General features: G+C 45.8%; 1 protein-coding gene across 4 annotated transcripts in view; it reads right to left on the bottom strand.

Annotated features, from left to right (window-relative positions):
• The window catches only part of LOC104008952 (ATPase family AAA domain containing 3A), a 38,236-nt gene extending 25,028 nt beyond the window's left edge, over positions 1–13,208 (bottom strand). For all 4 annotated transcript variants that reach the window (XM_087755489.1, XM_087755487.1, XM_087755488.1 and 1 more), the window contains exons 1-10: positions 12,921–13,208; positions 11,867–11,943; positions 11,140–11,241; positions 9,512–9,571; positions 9,084–9,153; positions 7,596–7,761; positions 6,792–6,861; positions 2,700–2,855; positions 2,412–2,468; positions 1,370–1,495 (exon numbers count right to left, since the gene is read on the bottom strand). In XM_087755489.1, the coding sequence (XP_087611615.1) occupies positions 1,370–1,495; positions 2,412–2,468; positions 2,700–2,855; positions 6,792–6,861; positions 7,596–7,761; positions 9,084–9,153; positions 9,512–9,571; positions 11,140–11,241; positions 11,867–11,943; positions 12,921–13,146 (1,110 nt within the window). In that variant the 5' untranslated portion in view covers positions 13,147–13,208. The remainder of the gene's footprint in view (positions 1–1,369; positions 1,496–2,411; positions 2,469–2,699; positions 2,856–6,791; positions 6,862–7,595; positions 7,762–9,083; positions 9,154–9,511; positions 9,572–11,139; positions 11,242–11,866; positions 11,944–12,920) is intronic.
• Positions 13,209–14,799: the final 1,591 nt, after the last annotated feature.

Here is a 14,799-nt window from a genome sequence, read left to right as displayed (position 1 = left end):
TGTTTTAAAGCCTGCCACAACTCATTGGTCTGGCGGCTACTAAGTGAAGGGTTTTGATGTAGCTCCTAGGGCATGCTGGAAATACCTCCCTTAAGCCCTTAAGGTAAAAAAAATCCCGACGATTTTTTGCTAGGACAGAAAATGCAGGTCTATCCACAAAGCAAGTTTGACAGGGTGTAGCCAACATTAACCAAGCACATCACAAGAGCCTACGGCTTGCACTGACCAAAGTCTCCTTAGGCTGTCACGTCACTGCAGGGCAGAATCACAGCCTTGGCAAAGCCTCCCTCTACTGCAGCCCAAGCAGGTCCACCAAGAGCTCTGCAACACTGCAGTTAAGCTCCCAGCTTAAACCTGCTCTCCGTCTCACTGCAACATCTCAGTGGTGAGCGAGCCCACAAATGCCCGTGTCCGAAAGAACAGACTTTGCTATGATTTGAAGGCAATAAATGGGAAAATCTCTCTCTCTCCTCCATTTCAGAAAGCAATCCACAAACCAGCCACCAACTGAGCCCTGCCATGGTGACAGACAGTAGGCTGAGTTCACGTACCATTAGCTGACCCAGACCTGGCTATCCAGTTCTGCTGAGTAAAGGAAAGTCATCTGAAGGTTAAAATGAACAAGTCAACCCAAGCAGATCAGCAACAGCCCCAGCAAAACATGCTTAGCTGAATCCAACCAGTTATCTGCTGTGCAGCAGGAGGCTGGAAAAAACTTTGCTCTGCCTATTAAAACCACCCAGTTCCTGCTACTAATGTTTAGTGTTTTGTATCAGTCCAACAAAGCTGGAAGCTTTGACAGTTGCATCCAAGTGTGTTTACATCTATCTCAAGAATCCTGGCATACAGCATTACCACCACAGGCCCATATACGCCTTCACCCTGCACACTATGACATGTTACCTTTTTGGAACAGCAATAGCGGACAAGCATGGAAGAGCAAGTCAAAAATCAAATCCTGACTCAAACCCATGCCAAAACCATCCCGGTAGCCCATATGCACAGTGAAGCCATACCTATCTCTTCTCTGGGATTAGTAAGCGACAGCAGGAAAGACCCTATTTAGACAAGTGCATATAACAGAGGTGGAAATGAGACACCAGGCTGGTGTTGCCATTTCACAAGTCACAGTTGCCAAGTGCCTTTTCCAGATGGAAGGGCTCTTCTGCCTACGCGTAGCACTAGAATCCAAGCGACCGTACTAATTTAGAGTTGAAGCAGGCTGGATGCCCTTCCCTCCCTTCCCAACAGAGACACAAGAACACAACGTTTATGCAATACTACAGCAAGACTTCAGACTAGGGAGGGGGCTTAGACCCTGAAGTTTTCAGAGCACCCTGCAACATGCAGAATCTTGGCAGGGTTTTACCTTGGCAAAGAGCGTCTTTCCAGTGCCAGGAGGACCGTACATAAGAATGTTCCTATATAGGCTTTTGTTCTTTTTTGTATTTCTTGTTGCTATGGCGATGTCTCTCACACGTGCTTCTAACTGTGGCTGCAAGAAAAGGGTCAAACTTAAGGAGCAGAAAGTACCAAGAGACCTGCATCTATCAGCTTCGCAGATCAGTACCAGCAAGAAGTAGGCAGCACTGCTACAGTCTCAAGCTTTTCAGCCTTAACTTCAGCTGCTTTTTACTTCAGACCAGGGTCATTTCCCCTTCTGTGTCAGGATTTGCTCAATTGAAAGTTCTGTCCACTTGGCTACAATTCTTTTAAAAGAAAAAGCAGCCGTGCAGGAAGCAGTGCAGGAAGCAGTGCAGTAACTACTACAAGAACTGAGAACACCTAAATATTCACTTCCTATTGGATGCCCTGGGAGGGATATGTCGGTACATAAGCAATGCTTCGCAGTACTAATCATTTCATGTAAGTCATAAACATTCATGTTTGTACTTATTACTGCATTTGTAGAGATACCAGGAGAAAGCTGTTCCTGCAAGAGCGTGTTCTCTCAGCAGCTTCAAGAAGCACTTAAATTTGCCTGATATCCAGGAATCAAATTCAGAAGCAGCCCTAATTAGCTAGTTAAGAACCATTCACAAGATAGGCATGCACACGCTTCTTCAACTTTTTGGCCTACAAGCAGTCTAGATTCAGTAATCCTTAACAAATTGCATGAGACAAGTGGAACTCTGTATACTAACATGCTGACTACAGAGAAAAACTGCAGCAGGGCAAGGACTGAACTAAGACTTCCAACTGCTTTGCACAGAGGAAAAAAGGTTAACAGAGTGCTTAATGCACGTCACACTGAACACAGGAGCTTATTTACGGTCTCAGTGCCCCAAGGGTGCTATGTCTCCAGAATTACTGGAATTACAGCTTTTGAAGTGAGTGTAAGTAAACAGCCGTTCTTATTTAGATTCCAAAGTCATCCTTCACAGATCAAGATAGCAAAATAGAGTACTCACACTGAGAACGACTCCTTCAAGGGCATCCTGAGCCTTGCTGGTAAGACGCTTACCAACCTAGAGAGGACAAATTCAATTACTGACATGCAGAAGTCAACCACAGTTTTGACAACCCACCTGGACAAAAAGGTCATATGAAATGACAAGGAGCTCAGCCCACTTATGCTATCTCTAATAGTATGTTTATTCACAGACCCACTGACAGCTCCCTGCCTGTCTCAAAGAGCTGCAAAAGGAGTTTTGCATCCTCATGGCCAAGCACAGCACAAAAACAAAGCTAAACTTTACCTTGATAGGATGCTTCAGTGCCTCCAGCACAGTAATGCGCGAGGTTTCTCTCACCAGGGAAGGTTTGCCCAAACGCGCTTCTATGTATCGCCCTGCTACTGCCGTCGCATTCTTGGCAGAGTAAACACCCACTGCCAGCAGGGTTAGGCCTGCCACCTGCAAAGAAAAGGGGGAAGGATTAGGAAAAACACTTGGCAAGGCAACACTATTGTGTGTAGCATGCCCTGTGGTGGGGAATGAAGATTCAGGACAAATGCTGACCAATAAGGGTTTATTTTTGGCAAGATGTTTTATCCCTGTTCAGACAGTCAAGGTCTCACACTCCCTATTCATAGGGCGTTTAGTGCTCTTGCATCTTGCAGTGAAAGGCAGAGGAAGAACAAGTAATACATATAGTCATGTATCCAGAAGTATGTACTCACTGCTCAAAAGACTGGCTTTTCACACTTTTAACTAAGTAGAATATGTATTAAGACAAAGAGCCATCAGGCTTTGCTACAAACCGGAGTTATAAGCCTCCTATGAGAAAACAGTATCTCCCATAATGCTGAAGCTTTAGCTTCCAGTGTTACGAACAAAAGCACGTTGGGAAAGTGGTGTGGTTTGGTTTGTTTGTTTGTTCCCCCCCCCAGGTATTCTGTGCAGGCAGTTAGAGAATAAGCCCACACCAACCAGCTGCTGTCTGCCAGACTACCCCCCACCACGTATGCCGAATTGAAGATGCCAAGACAAACATCTGAATTGTGGCTGCTACCAAGGGAGTACACAGTAAGGAACAAAAAGGACGAGCCAGGGTACACCTGCTAAAGGTGAAGTCATGCCAGAGCCAACACAACAGGAAAACTGGTACTCAAGAGGAGCTTCAAAGCCAAAAGCACTATGGGAATTACCATCACTGCGTTAGAGACTGTTCTTTCAGAAACCCCAGAACACGAGACGTTCCCATCAATTTGCCAGTGAAGCAGAAAGACTCCAGACATTTCTGTGGTTTAGGGTTGCTGCTCGGTTAAGCACTACGTTGGCTCATATTAAACCAAGAGCCCCACAGGCAGCTTTTTCCACCACAGCTAGCTGTCAGAATAGACAAGGAGCTGTAGTGACAACACTAAAGACACTTGAAGAGGTTGCCAAGAATAACATTTCAGGACAGGATTTGAAAGCAAGACTTTGCAGAAATCTTTAGCATGTATAGGATTGTTTCCTTAATTCTCAGAGACTGATAGCACTGATAAAGTTTTATAAAACTTTTATAAAAGTTTAAGCCTCCAGTTCCATCTGTTTGTGCATATGCAAGCGAGTCAGTTGATTTACCAAAAGCCCTATTCACCTGAAAATACAAGGCAACAAGGGGCATTACTTTCAAACTGAGAGGTGTTTGGGAAGAGGCCAACTGTTCCACACAGTTCTGAGTGCAAGTAATCAGTCGTGTTCAGCTCACAGCTAGATGCCAATAATTCATATCAGAGCAAGCCCAGATAGACAAAAGAGCAAGCTGCAGCAATTGCTTTTAAAGTAAGCAGACTTTTACTACAAGTACAGAACAAGGTCAAAAGCCTCAAGGACAACAAGGTTGGCATTGTTCAATAAACCATGAGACACCACCTGTTTAGTTTCACTCTGCTTAAATGTGGGACATCACCTTTGCTCTGGATGGAAACATGAACGGTTCAGAACTGTGAGTTCCAAGATACAAGGAATAAGACTACCTCCACATCTGATTAATCTCAGTTTACAGGGACTTCAGAACACAAAAGAGACTCCATTTTTAGCAGCCTCCCTCTAAAAACAAGGTACCGTGACAAACAAACAATCTCATGCACTCTTACACCATCTGCTTTAGCAACATCCAGTACTAAGCAAAGTTACAGGTTGATACATCAGATCCATCCAGGCAGAGATAAGTATTTCAGACTTTTGGACTCACTGACGTTCATGGTACAAGATACAGGGAAATACAGCTTTAAGTCTGACAGCTATGTATCAAAACAGGAAAATCACTCGACTCTCACATTCACAGAAGAACCCAATTACTAGGCCAGTGCCACAAATCAGTCTGATTACAGTGCCTATCTGTTTATCATGAAGTATCTAGCAAAGGAATGAATCTCTGATAGGCAAAGTGAATTCCACAAAAGAACCGAACAAACCCAAAAAACTTTGAGCAGAACCTTTGGGGTTCTGCTTGGATGGGAAGAGGTAGGGAAAGAGCAGCCCTTGCAGTTGGCAGGAAAAGCTGAAAATCCAGGGCTAATCTAGTGGAACCCTAAAATAACTGGCTAATTCTTACCTTATAGTCACTTTTCAAAGCAACAGAAAACATGAATTCCAGCTGTGTTATCTCCTTTCCAAAAATATACTTTTTTTTTTTTTTAAGCTAAATGTCCCAAATTCACAAGACAAGAGCTTGTCAGAAGCAAAAATGACCATAATGCAGGAAACTGGTATCTGGGTCAAGAGAATATGCAGCTAAAAGCACCAAGCACTAATCTACAAACAGCTCTGAACACTGCAGGCATTCCAGGTACAGCCTACAGATTACAAAAGGATCCACTAAAAGCAAGTCTCGTTCTCCCCAGTGTACTCCGGCAAAACGTCCTTTGTATCAGCCTGTGTGTATAAAACCGGAGGGTGGAGCAGATGGTGGTGACTGACTTAAAGAAAAATGTCCACTTTAACAAGCCATGCTACTAAAAATACATTTTCACTGTAAAGTTTTGTTGTAAGTAGTACACTGAGAAACAACTTCATGTCCATAAGAAGCCACTGCCATGCTCTTTTGCCCTGTGAAAAGATGTTGGTCCAGCTTTTAATCAACTTAGCACACTACAGTTCTCAAAGTGCTCTCTAGGCTACATCAAAATTAGACATAAAATTGTGAGATAAGGAGCAAATTAAGTTTTAGATCATGTCCTGCAAGGTCTTGAAGCCCCAGAGTCTAGGAGTGCTCCTTTATAGATGAAAATGGTACCCTCAGACGCCCTGATCACAGAGAGCTGACAGCCTGCTATCCACCTGGGATGAGAGCAGCAGGCAAGTTCTTGGCACCGAACTCGGTGGGAAGAAATTGCAGCTCAGAGACAGAATGCATGCAAAAGGGGAATACTGAAGAACTACGCTCTGTGGCCTTAAAATCATGTACCTTAATATTATAATTTAAAAACAAAACAAACTTTCATGATGCATCGCTTACTATTTTCTGAGGGAGTGTTCTCAGAAGTTTTTTACTTTAAGGGGTACGCGTTCAAAAAATTTGAGACCACTGGTTTAGAGGGAACACACCCCTTTTGTGTCCACCAGATCAGCTATTACACTCCTCCAATACAATTTCCCTAGTATTCCTAAAAAGACATGTCCAGTTTGTAGTTTAACTGCAAACATGCAAAAGACATTGGAGTGGGGGGAAACAGGGATTAAATCCCTGTTCCCAAAAACCACCGCTGGCAAAGTCGTCCTGTAACAGCAGCGTTAAACACTTCATAATGCTCTGTTCACCTATAAACATTTATAGGTGTTCATGCATCATTAAAGTACAGTGAACATCAATCATTAAAAACCTGAATGAAACTTGTCAGCTCAGAGCCTAGTCAATCACAAAAATTGCATTCAACATCTCAAGGAAAAAGTACAGTTATCTCTAATTGGCTATTAGATAAACCCCCTACTCCCCTACACATATAGAAGACCGGAAAATCTAGAACAATGTGTAAAAAAAACTAATCTGTGAAAAAGACTCATCTACTTTTTTTTTCGCAGAATCCACATCTATTACTTGTAATCGCTGGCAAACTTTCAGGAAACATGTTCATGAAGGTGATGGTGCCTCCAAAGACAATTATATGCTGTTGATCATCAAAGCCAGAACTTTTGTGACCAACGAGAAACGAATTATCTATACAGAGAAGATGAGAATTAACTTGAATAAAAATCTGAAGCACAGTACCTCTCCTTAATGAGGACTGCAGAAAGCAGTAGGTGAGCAGCAAATTCCCACCACAGTTCACAGTTTATAAACATATCAGAGCAAGGAGTTAGCTTAACACGCATTTACAGACAGACTTCTCTGGAAGTTATCGATACATGTCACAATCTTACCGTGGCCGTAACTTTATCCCAGTCTGTTACAAAAGCACGGAATCCTTCCCCGAAGAGCATCCCAGCTGTCCTGTGGTAAGCAAACAGCAAGGCAAGCAGGAGAAGAGAAAGGGATTTCAAAGACTGAATTGAAACAATTTACAAGGCCACTTTATAGTCTATAATGATCTTCAGAACCACCCAAAGCTACCTGAGGGCTCATCTGGGAACTGAAACATGAACAAGCACAGCAAATACATTTATAAGCATCTGATATCTAGACCGGATTGGGATTAAACCGAGAAAAACATTTGGTATTAAGATGATAGAAATTTCTTTCTTTAACACATTATTGGTGCCGAACTGTAATAAAAGGTATTTAACTCTAAAGCTTTTTTTAATTCAACATCTTAAAGGACCTAAAATTAACAAATTACAGACCTAAATGCCCATCCCTTTGGAGACAGACTGCTTTATACCTTTATGGCATATGTTCAGAAACTGAAAGAACTCTGAGAGTTTTCAGAGTAATTAAGTCTCAATCTTAGCAAATAAGGCTTGAAGTAATCTGTTAGAAACATTGTATAAAATTCACAACTTTATCAATAGTCTCTTTGGTTCACATTCAGATGACAATGTAGCAAGAGAAGTGAAAGAGAGGGTTCTCTTTAATATAATTCCTATTGTTCAGAGTACAAGAGCGTACAAACTAACTTTTGATATTCCTCAGAGCTTAGAGGAACAACCAGCAAGGTTTCCTACATAATGGGAGAAATCTGCAAAAGCAGCAAGGCAACCCACGCCCTTCTCCTGGCTCGCACGTACTTGAGGGACTCTAACACTGTTTGGCGATGTTCAGCAGCTTTTAAGCGGATCTGCTCCCGAATGATGTCTGCGTTCTCCCGCTCAGCCTTGGCACGGGCTCTTGCCTCTGCCTCGACACGCAGCATTTCATTCTTATGCCGCAGCTCCATCTCTCGCTCCACAGTAGCTAAAAAAAAAAAAAAAAAAAAAAAATCACACACCAAATGGGTGGCCTCCTACAGATGATGGCACACTGCAAGACAATAATCAATGCTTCAGTTCTGGAAGTTCATTACCAGAAAAATTGCTCAGGGCAAACTTTAGTCACAGACGAGCTAGACAATAAGGGATAAAGCAACAGAGAGGGAAAAACCACAGTGCTAGGCACTGCTGCTGTTCCTTTCAGAGATGAAGGGTGACACGCTACAGACAACGAAGGACAACCCTGGGCAAGTAACTACACACAGCGTAACATACACTGCTTGTAAGGAAGAGAGGCAAACCAGAGTTGCCTATAAAATGCTGTCCCAAAAAGGATTTTGGAAGCTCTGTTACTTCAGACACACAGAATTGCAACAGACACATTAAGATTGATGTGAATGGGGAATGAATGAGAAACCTAAGAACAACCCAGGAGATGAGGACTCCATAGCCAGCACCCTCTCTCTGCAAAAAATCCTGACTGGACCACCCAGCTACTTGACAGCTGATAGCCATCCTGATACCTGAATGCTGGACAGGCTACCTTGACAGTCGTACCTTGGCGCCCACGAGGAGGTGGATACTACAAGAGTAAAAATCACCCCTTCCTACAGGGTTTCACCGCTGAGCTTTGTTATGGGGTTGCTACAGTGCTTCCCTCAAAGACACAAACACTGAGAGCACACTAGATGGCAGCAAGGAGGGCACAGCATAGCAGTCCACGCCTGTGTACAGCGCAAACCAGTCTTCCGATCCCATTGCGTCATACAAATTGCCTTACATTTCTAAGACTTGCGCCCTAGTGGAGCCCCACTGGAGTTCTGCAAACCCAGTGATTCTGGCAATTCCACAACAACGCAAAGAAACAAAGCAAGTTTCAGACAAACTTCATTACTCAGCTTTTATCTTCTACAGGAAACAGAGAATGGAGACTAGGTGACACAGATTCAACCATTCCCCCTGCCAGGAGCTATTTTGTTTCTCTTTCCTCCTCAAAACTGGTTCTATTTTAGATTGTCCCAGTATAAATACCAGAATTTCAGCTGCATATCTGGAGATGCTGACAGTTCACTGGGAAATCCAAGTACCATAGGGCAGACGTTTAGGAGTGCAGCCACTTCTAAAACTAATCTCGGAAGCAATTGGTAGTTCTAGTACTACTCAGACTTAGCCGTTACGTGCCAATATGACATTAACACATGACCCTAACAGAGCATGAACCAATATGGAGAAGGCGTCAAAGATCAGTACAGAGAATTCATCTGCCTGCTCACTCTGTCACTAGCTAAAGAAAAATTACTAGCTTACCACGCCTCATGGCTTCCTGCTTCTGTACAGATTCTTCCTGCTTCCGCAGATTCTCTTCATTAGCAAGTTGCTACAGGCAGAGACGACAGCAGAAGATGCATTAAAGTTGTAAGAACTTGGTCAAGTAGGTATTTGTGTAAGTTTAAGCACTACAAATGTTTTTAAGAAGCTAGTGGTCAGGTTGAAGTGCACTCTTCCTCTCCCCATCGCCCAGATTCATACTCTTAATCCCATGCTCCTAGCTGCTTTGTCCTAATTCCTCACCTCTGATTTGCCTGGCCAGCACTGTTGATGCCAAGCAAATAGTACAGATGAAAACTGTATCAGCCATCTGGCCAGCAGGAGAGGGCACAGCTCCAGACCACCGCTTTGACTTAAGAAAGCTACTATACAGTTCCCAGCTGGGTTAGAGAAGGAAGCTATCATACCTGCTGTCGCATCTGTTCATCATAGCGCTGCCTTGCCAATTTGTCCTGGTATTGGGCTCGCTTCAGAAAAAAAAAAAAAAAAAGGAGTATTCAGAATATAAAGATTAGGCATTTAAAAGAGAAGCTAGTCCTGTGGGCAATGAGGTTTGGAATATGCAGGGGGAAAAAAAACAAAACAAAAAAAAAAACACCACACAAACCAAAAAATAATTCTGGGTTTGAATACGAACAGGGCAAAGTTTGGGGCAAAACATCCTCAGCCAGCACCAAAAACTCCTCTATGCTGAGCAATCTATATAGTCTGACTTCATTTTAAGGTATCACAGATATAAAACCAAAGAATAAGTGTTCTTTGGCCCAGAAAAGGAGACTTACTTTACTGGGAAAAACATGTTTTTCATGTTCTAAAACACATTACCTGGACTGGCAATTACAAGCAACAGAACTGTCAAGATATGCTGCCTGTCAGAGGAGCTCTGTTTCTGATTGATTTTCTTGCTCCTCATTAATTTCCCTCATCGATTTTCCACTGCAACTGACAAATAAACCCATGCCATCTACACTCAACTGAAAGTGGTCTGAAGGCCCATATCCATCAGCAAGGAGGACACTGTACAAGGGATGATATTATTCTCTACTCCTAATACACAGACAGCAGAACAGCTTGCAAACTATCTCCTCAACAGCTGTAAAGCACAGCACTTCAGAAGTAAATCATGATCAAGTTTGCTTTGACTTCAAATGATGCCCTGTGAACTGCAAGAGTTCAAGAGCTAACTCATGAACAGAGCAGATGACTGCGAAACCTGCTTCCTGAGCCGGCCCCGTTCAAAGTCCAAACTCTGAGGGATAAAAGCAACATGTGCCAAGTAAGCAGTTTTAGCTATCTTCCCAAGCTAGATAATCAATTAAAATTAATCAATCCCCTAATTTCCTGTACTTTCAAAGTATAAAGTCACCATATGTGAGCTACTAGCATAAAAGCTAGCTTACATTTCCCCGATTTCAGTATTATTGCCACTTCAGTAACTCACGGTAACACATCCCAGAAAGCACCAACATCGCTCACAACACAGCCTCTGGTAACTCTCAGATTTGCATCACTTCTCCTCTTAAGGCATTTTTTCCCATCTAGAAGATCAAACTTGGAAGAAATAGGACTGCAGGCTACTTAAGACTGAAATCCAGGCAACTTAAAAGACATTTCATTGTCCAGGCTAACACATATACTTGATAAGCCAGTAGTCTTCGATCTTTTAACACCATCAGCTGTTAGACACAAACGAGTATCTCAGCATGTTCAACAGCACTGCCCAGAAAGCTCCTTTAGGAAAATTTCAAAGAGCACACAATAAGAGTAACTGCTACTACCAGTTCCTTTGCATATTCAAAGGAATTTGGTAACAAAAGTTCAAGATGACAAAGCTGCGTATAATTACAAATCACGTTCAACATTACAAAGCCAGGGTAGAAGATGGGCTCAGTCTGTGAACTGCCTCACATCTATGGCTGCCCGAGATCCCCTTTCCCCCGCCCCCCAAAGGGGCAATTAATGCATTGTTGCCTTTTTCATAAAGGAGGACACAAACAAGGTCTCTCATCACTTGGCTTCCCCCTCGCTCCCTTACTGCTTGATGCTGTTTTGTTTCTTCACTGAGTGTTTTTCGTCTCTCTTCTGCTTGTACCCGTATCTGCTCATTCTTCAGTTGTTCTATAGCAGCTTCATACTCCTATTAAAACAAAGAGATAATCATCACAAACGAGCTCAATACGTCATGCTGTAGAGAAATGCTAGAGACAATTACATTCCAAGAAATCCATCTGTAATCAGAGTGGTACCCTGCAAAGCTGACCAATGACACAAGAAAGCTAAAATGATTGTAAGAAATCTCATAATTAGCCGTTCCAGGATTAAATACAATTTATTTAAAAAATAAAACAAAAAACCAAACCAACACTCAAACAATCCCCAAATTCCTTTATAAAAGAAATAGAAGTCTGTCCTCCACCCAACTACTCTGCAGTTCCCCATAGAAAACCCTTGTCATTCCCTAAAAATGGTGGTGATATTCGAGGAGTTACAAAACCACGCAGGACATGCAAGTTGTAATCAAAGCCATAAAATATACCCCGAGAATAGGCCAAATCAGCTTGCACTTCACCTTCCAGAAAGAGTTTGTTTGTTTTTGTTAAAAAAGTCAAATAACTATTATTTGCTGAAGCTGAACAGCAACAAGAAAAACTCAGCACCCTCTGCAGATTGCTAGAAAACGAGACTTCGACTCATGCCCCCCACAAACCCAGCAGCTGCCTGAGGCGGGCCAGCTGTACAACACATGAGGAGTTCCAACATACCTTAAGTTTTGCTTGTTGTTCCAGCTGCAAGGTCTGCTCTTGCATCTGGGCAAGACTAAGAGCATCTTTAGCATGGCCTGAAATCGACAGTGGGAAGCAGTTACCAACGGTACAAAGGTCATTTCGCAAGTAAAAAATGCTCAGTCACAGAATCATAGAATCGTTTAGGTTGGAAAAGACCTTTAAGACCATCAAGTCCAACCGTTAATCCAGCACTGCCAAGTCCACCACTAAACCATGTCCCTAAGCACCACGTCTCCCTGTCTTTTAAATCCCTCCAGGGATGGGGACTCAGCCCCTGCCCTGGGCAGCCTGGGCCAGGGCCCGACTGCCCTATCAGTGGAGAAGTTTTTCCTAATATCCAACCTAAACCTGCCCTGGCGCAGCTTGAGGCCATTTTCTCTGGTCCTATCACTTGTCACTTGGGAGAAGAGACCGACCCCCGCCTGGCTACAGCCTCCTTTCAGGTAGCTGTAGAGAACAAAAAGGTCTCCCCTCAGCCCCCTTTTCTCCAGGCTGAACAACGCCACCTCCCTCAGCCACTCCCCATAGGACTTGTGCTCCAGACCCTTCCCCAGCCTCATTGCCCTTCTCTGGACACACTCCAGCACCTGCATGTCCTTCTTGTAATCTGTTCTTCAATTCTCGCAGTCTATTCAACCCAGCCCGGCGCTAGCTGACACTGCCGAGCGCACAGCTCCGACGACGTGCGTTCAGCCCCCCCTGCCGCCCGATGCTCAGGAACCCCCCTCGGCACACCCGTGACCTCAGGTCAACAGCTCTCCCCCGCTGAGGAGGTGCTGCAGCACCTTCCCCTCCCCTCACAGGCCCCGGCGGAGGCGCTCGGAGGAAGGCAGCGACCCGGAGGGCCGACCTCGGGGCCCTACAGGCCGCCGGGCCCCCGGCAAGGGGCAGCGGCCCTGGGTGAGCGCTGCGGCAGCCCGAGGCCGCCCCAGCCCTGCCCGGGCGGGCGGGCGCACACGCTCCGAGGACGCGGGACCCGAGAGGACGCGAGGCACCGACTAACGGCCGAGAACCCCGGCCCCTCACGCACGGGACGCGTCCAGCTCCCGCGCCGCCTTGGCCGCCCGCTCCAGGCCCGTGGGGTCGAAGTTGCTCCATTTGTCCTTGGGCGGTTGACGGTCCCCGGCGCCTCCGCTGCTGCTGCTGCTGCCGGCGCCGCCCGGGGCCGGCGGGAGGGAGAGGCCGGCCGCGCCCGGAGCCCCGTCCCCGCCGCCCGCGGGGGCCGCGCCGCGGTTCAGCCCGAAGAGCCAGGACATGAGGACGCCGGCGGCACGCGCGCACGCGGGGGACGCGCCGCTCGCCGCGCGCCTGCGCCAGGGTTGCGGGGGCGGCCTCCCATTGGGCCGGGCGCGGTCGCACGAAGTGCGTCACCGGGCGGGACGCGCCGCGTTGCGTGCGTCTTCTGATTGACGTGAACGACGCGGCGGGCTCGGCTAGCTAGCGGGATTCGATTGGCTGTGGAGTGGGCGAGTGGGCGGGACCGCCGGGCCGGGGACGGCGAGCGGAGAGGGGCAAAGGAGGCCGGGCGGCGCTCCTCCATGGCAACGGGGTGCGGGGCGTCGGTAGCGGAGCGCGGGGCCAAGTGCGGCTCCGGGCTCAGGCGGCGGGCAGAGGGGTGCTGCCCTGCAGGGCCGCGCCTAACCGCATCGCTTGCGGTGCGAGGGGCGACGCGGGGGCGGTGAGGAAAGGGCAGTAGAGGAAAAAGGAGGGAAAAGAGCCGTGAAAGTCAGAAACGGCCCGAAAGCTCCCGCCTGAAATCCCGCAGCCCGAAGTGGTGCCAAATGTAGGGCTGCAGCGTTCAGAAGCAGGCCGGGGCACTCACGCGGGTGTCTGTTCTTCTTTAAATGCCCACCTTTCTTCCCAAATGCACACGCCAGTTAGTCTCTCCAAAAGTTCCCGCAGAATGCTTGGTTTTCCTGTCACTCGCCTCTAATTTTATTTTTTTTTAAACTGTTGGTGACCGAGCAGAGTCATTGCTTGTTCCAAACACCAGCGCTGGCGCTGCTGTGTGATTCCACAGTGCCACGCGCACGTTCTGCCAAACCAGTGCGGTGGCAAAACAGCTAATGTCTGTTACGGGGTAATATCCCAAGCACTCCAGCCCTATTCCGCAGAATAATTAATCCTATTTTATCTGCAGTTTTCTAATTTACATTGTTACTTTTCCATCTTGGGTCAAAAATATATATTGAGTGTTTAATAAAGATTTGATTGCAGTACTGCTTCGTACAAAAGGAAAAAGACGAGCACCAAACAAACTTCCACAATTGCACTATTATAATATCGCACTGCTACAATAACAGGCTATTTTCTGAGCACATTTCACTGCCTAGAACAGAGACTCCCCACTCAGCTCGTACAATCCGCACCCATTTTGTATTCGGTGGGATCTTTTCCTTCATCTTGGCGGTGCTAAAACATTCCCTGAACCTTCGTACCTTTGAGGTGTGTGTTCTTCTTAGTGAAGCTGTCAAAGTTAAGCCTAATTGTACCAGCCAGTCATCTATCACAGTAAATTAAATGCCCTTCTGGCTGACAGTAGCCAAGCGCAGATATAACCTCCATATTGCTTTGAGAAATTAGCGAGTGCATCCTAATTATAGCTGTACTTTGACATCTCAGTGAGCCTGGGGTTATACAGGGGAAGGCTGCAAGTAGCACACACTTCAGAGCAAATTTCTTCCAGGTGAACACAAACACTCTAGCAAAATTCTGGGATTGGGGAAGCATGCTGTTTTCTTTCAGAAAATCATGACGTATCTATCTCGGTAACAGCTCAGCTGAGTGGGATAACCACTGGCAGATCGGCGCCTTCCTGGAAGGCTGCGTTCAGAAAACCCATGGTGTCTTGACACAGGATAGCAGGCGTCTTGGTATGACTGAAGAACATGGGAACTCTCTCAGCAGAT

This window comes from Nipponia nippon, unplaced genomic scaffold (assembly GCF_047370975.1).
Source record: "Nipponia nippon isolate SJK-2023a ecotype South Korea unplaced genomic scaffold, ASM4737097v1 scaffold_19, whole genome shotgun sequence".
Classification (NCBI taxonomy): Eukaryota; Metazoa; Chordata; class Aves; order Pelecaniformes; family Threskiornithidae; genus Nipponia; species Nipponia nippon.
The sequence above is the reverse complement of the archived record's forward strand: the minus strand, read 5'-3'. Positions and strand labels throughout refer to the sequence as shown.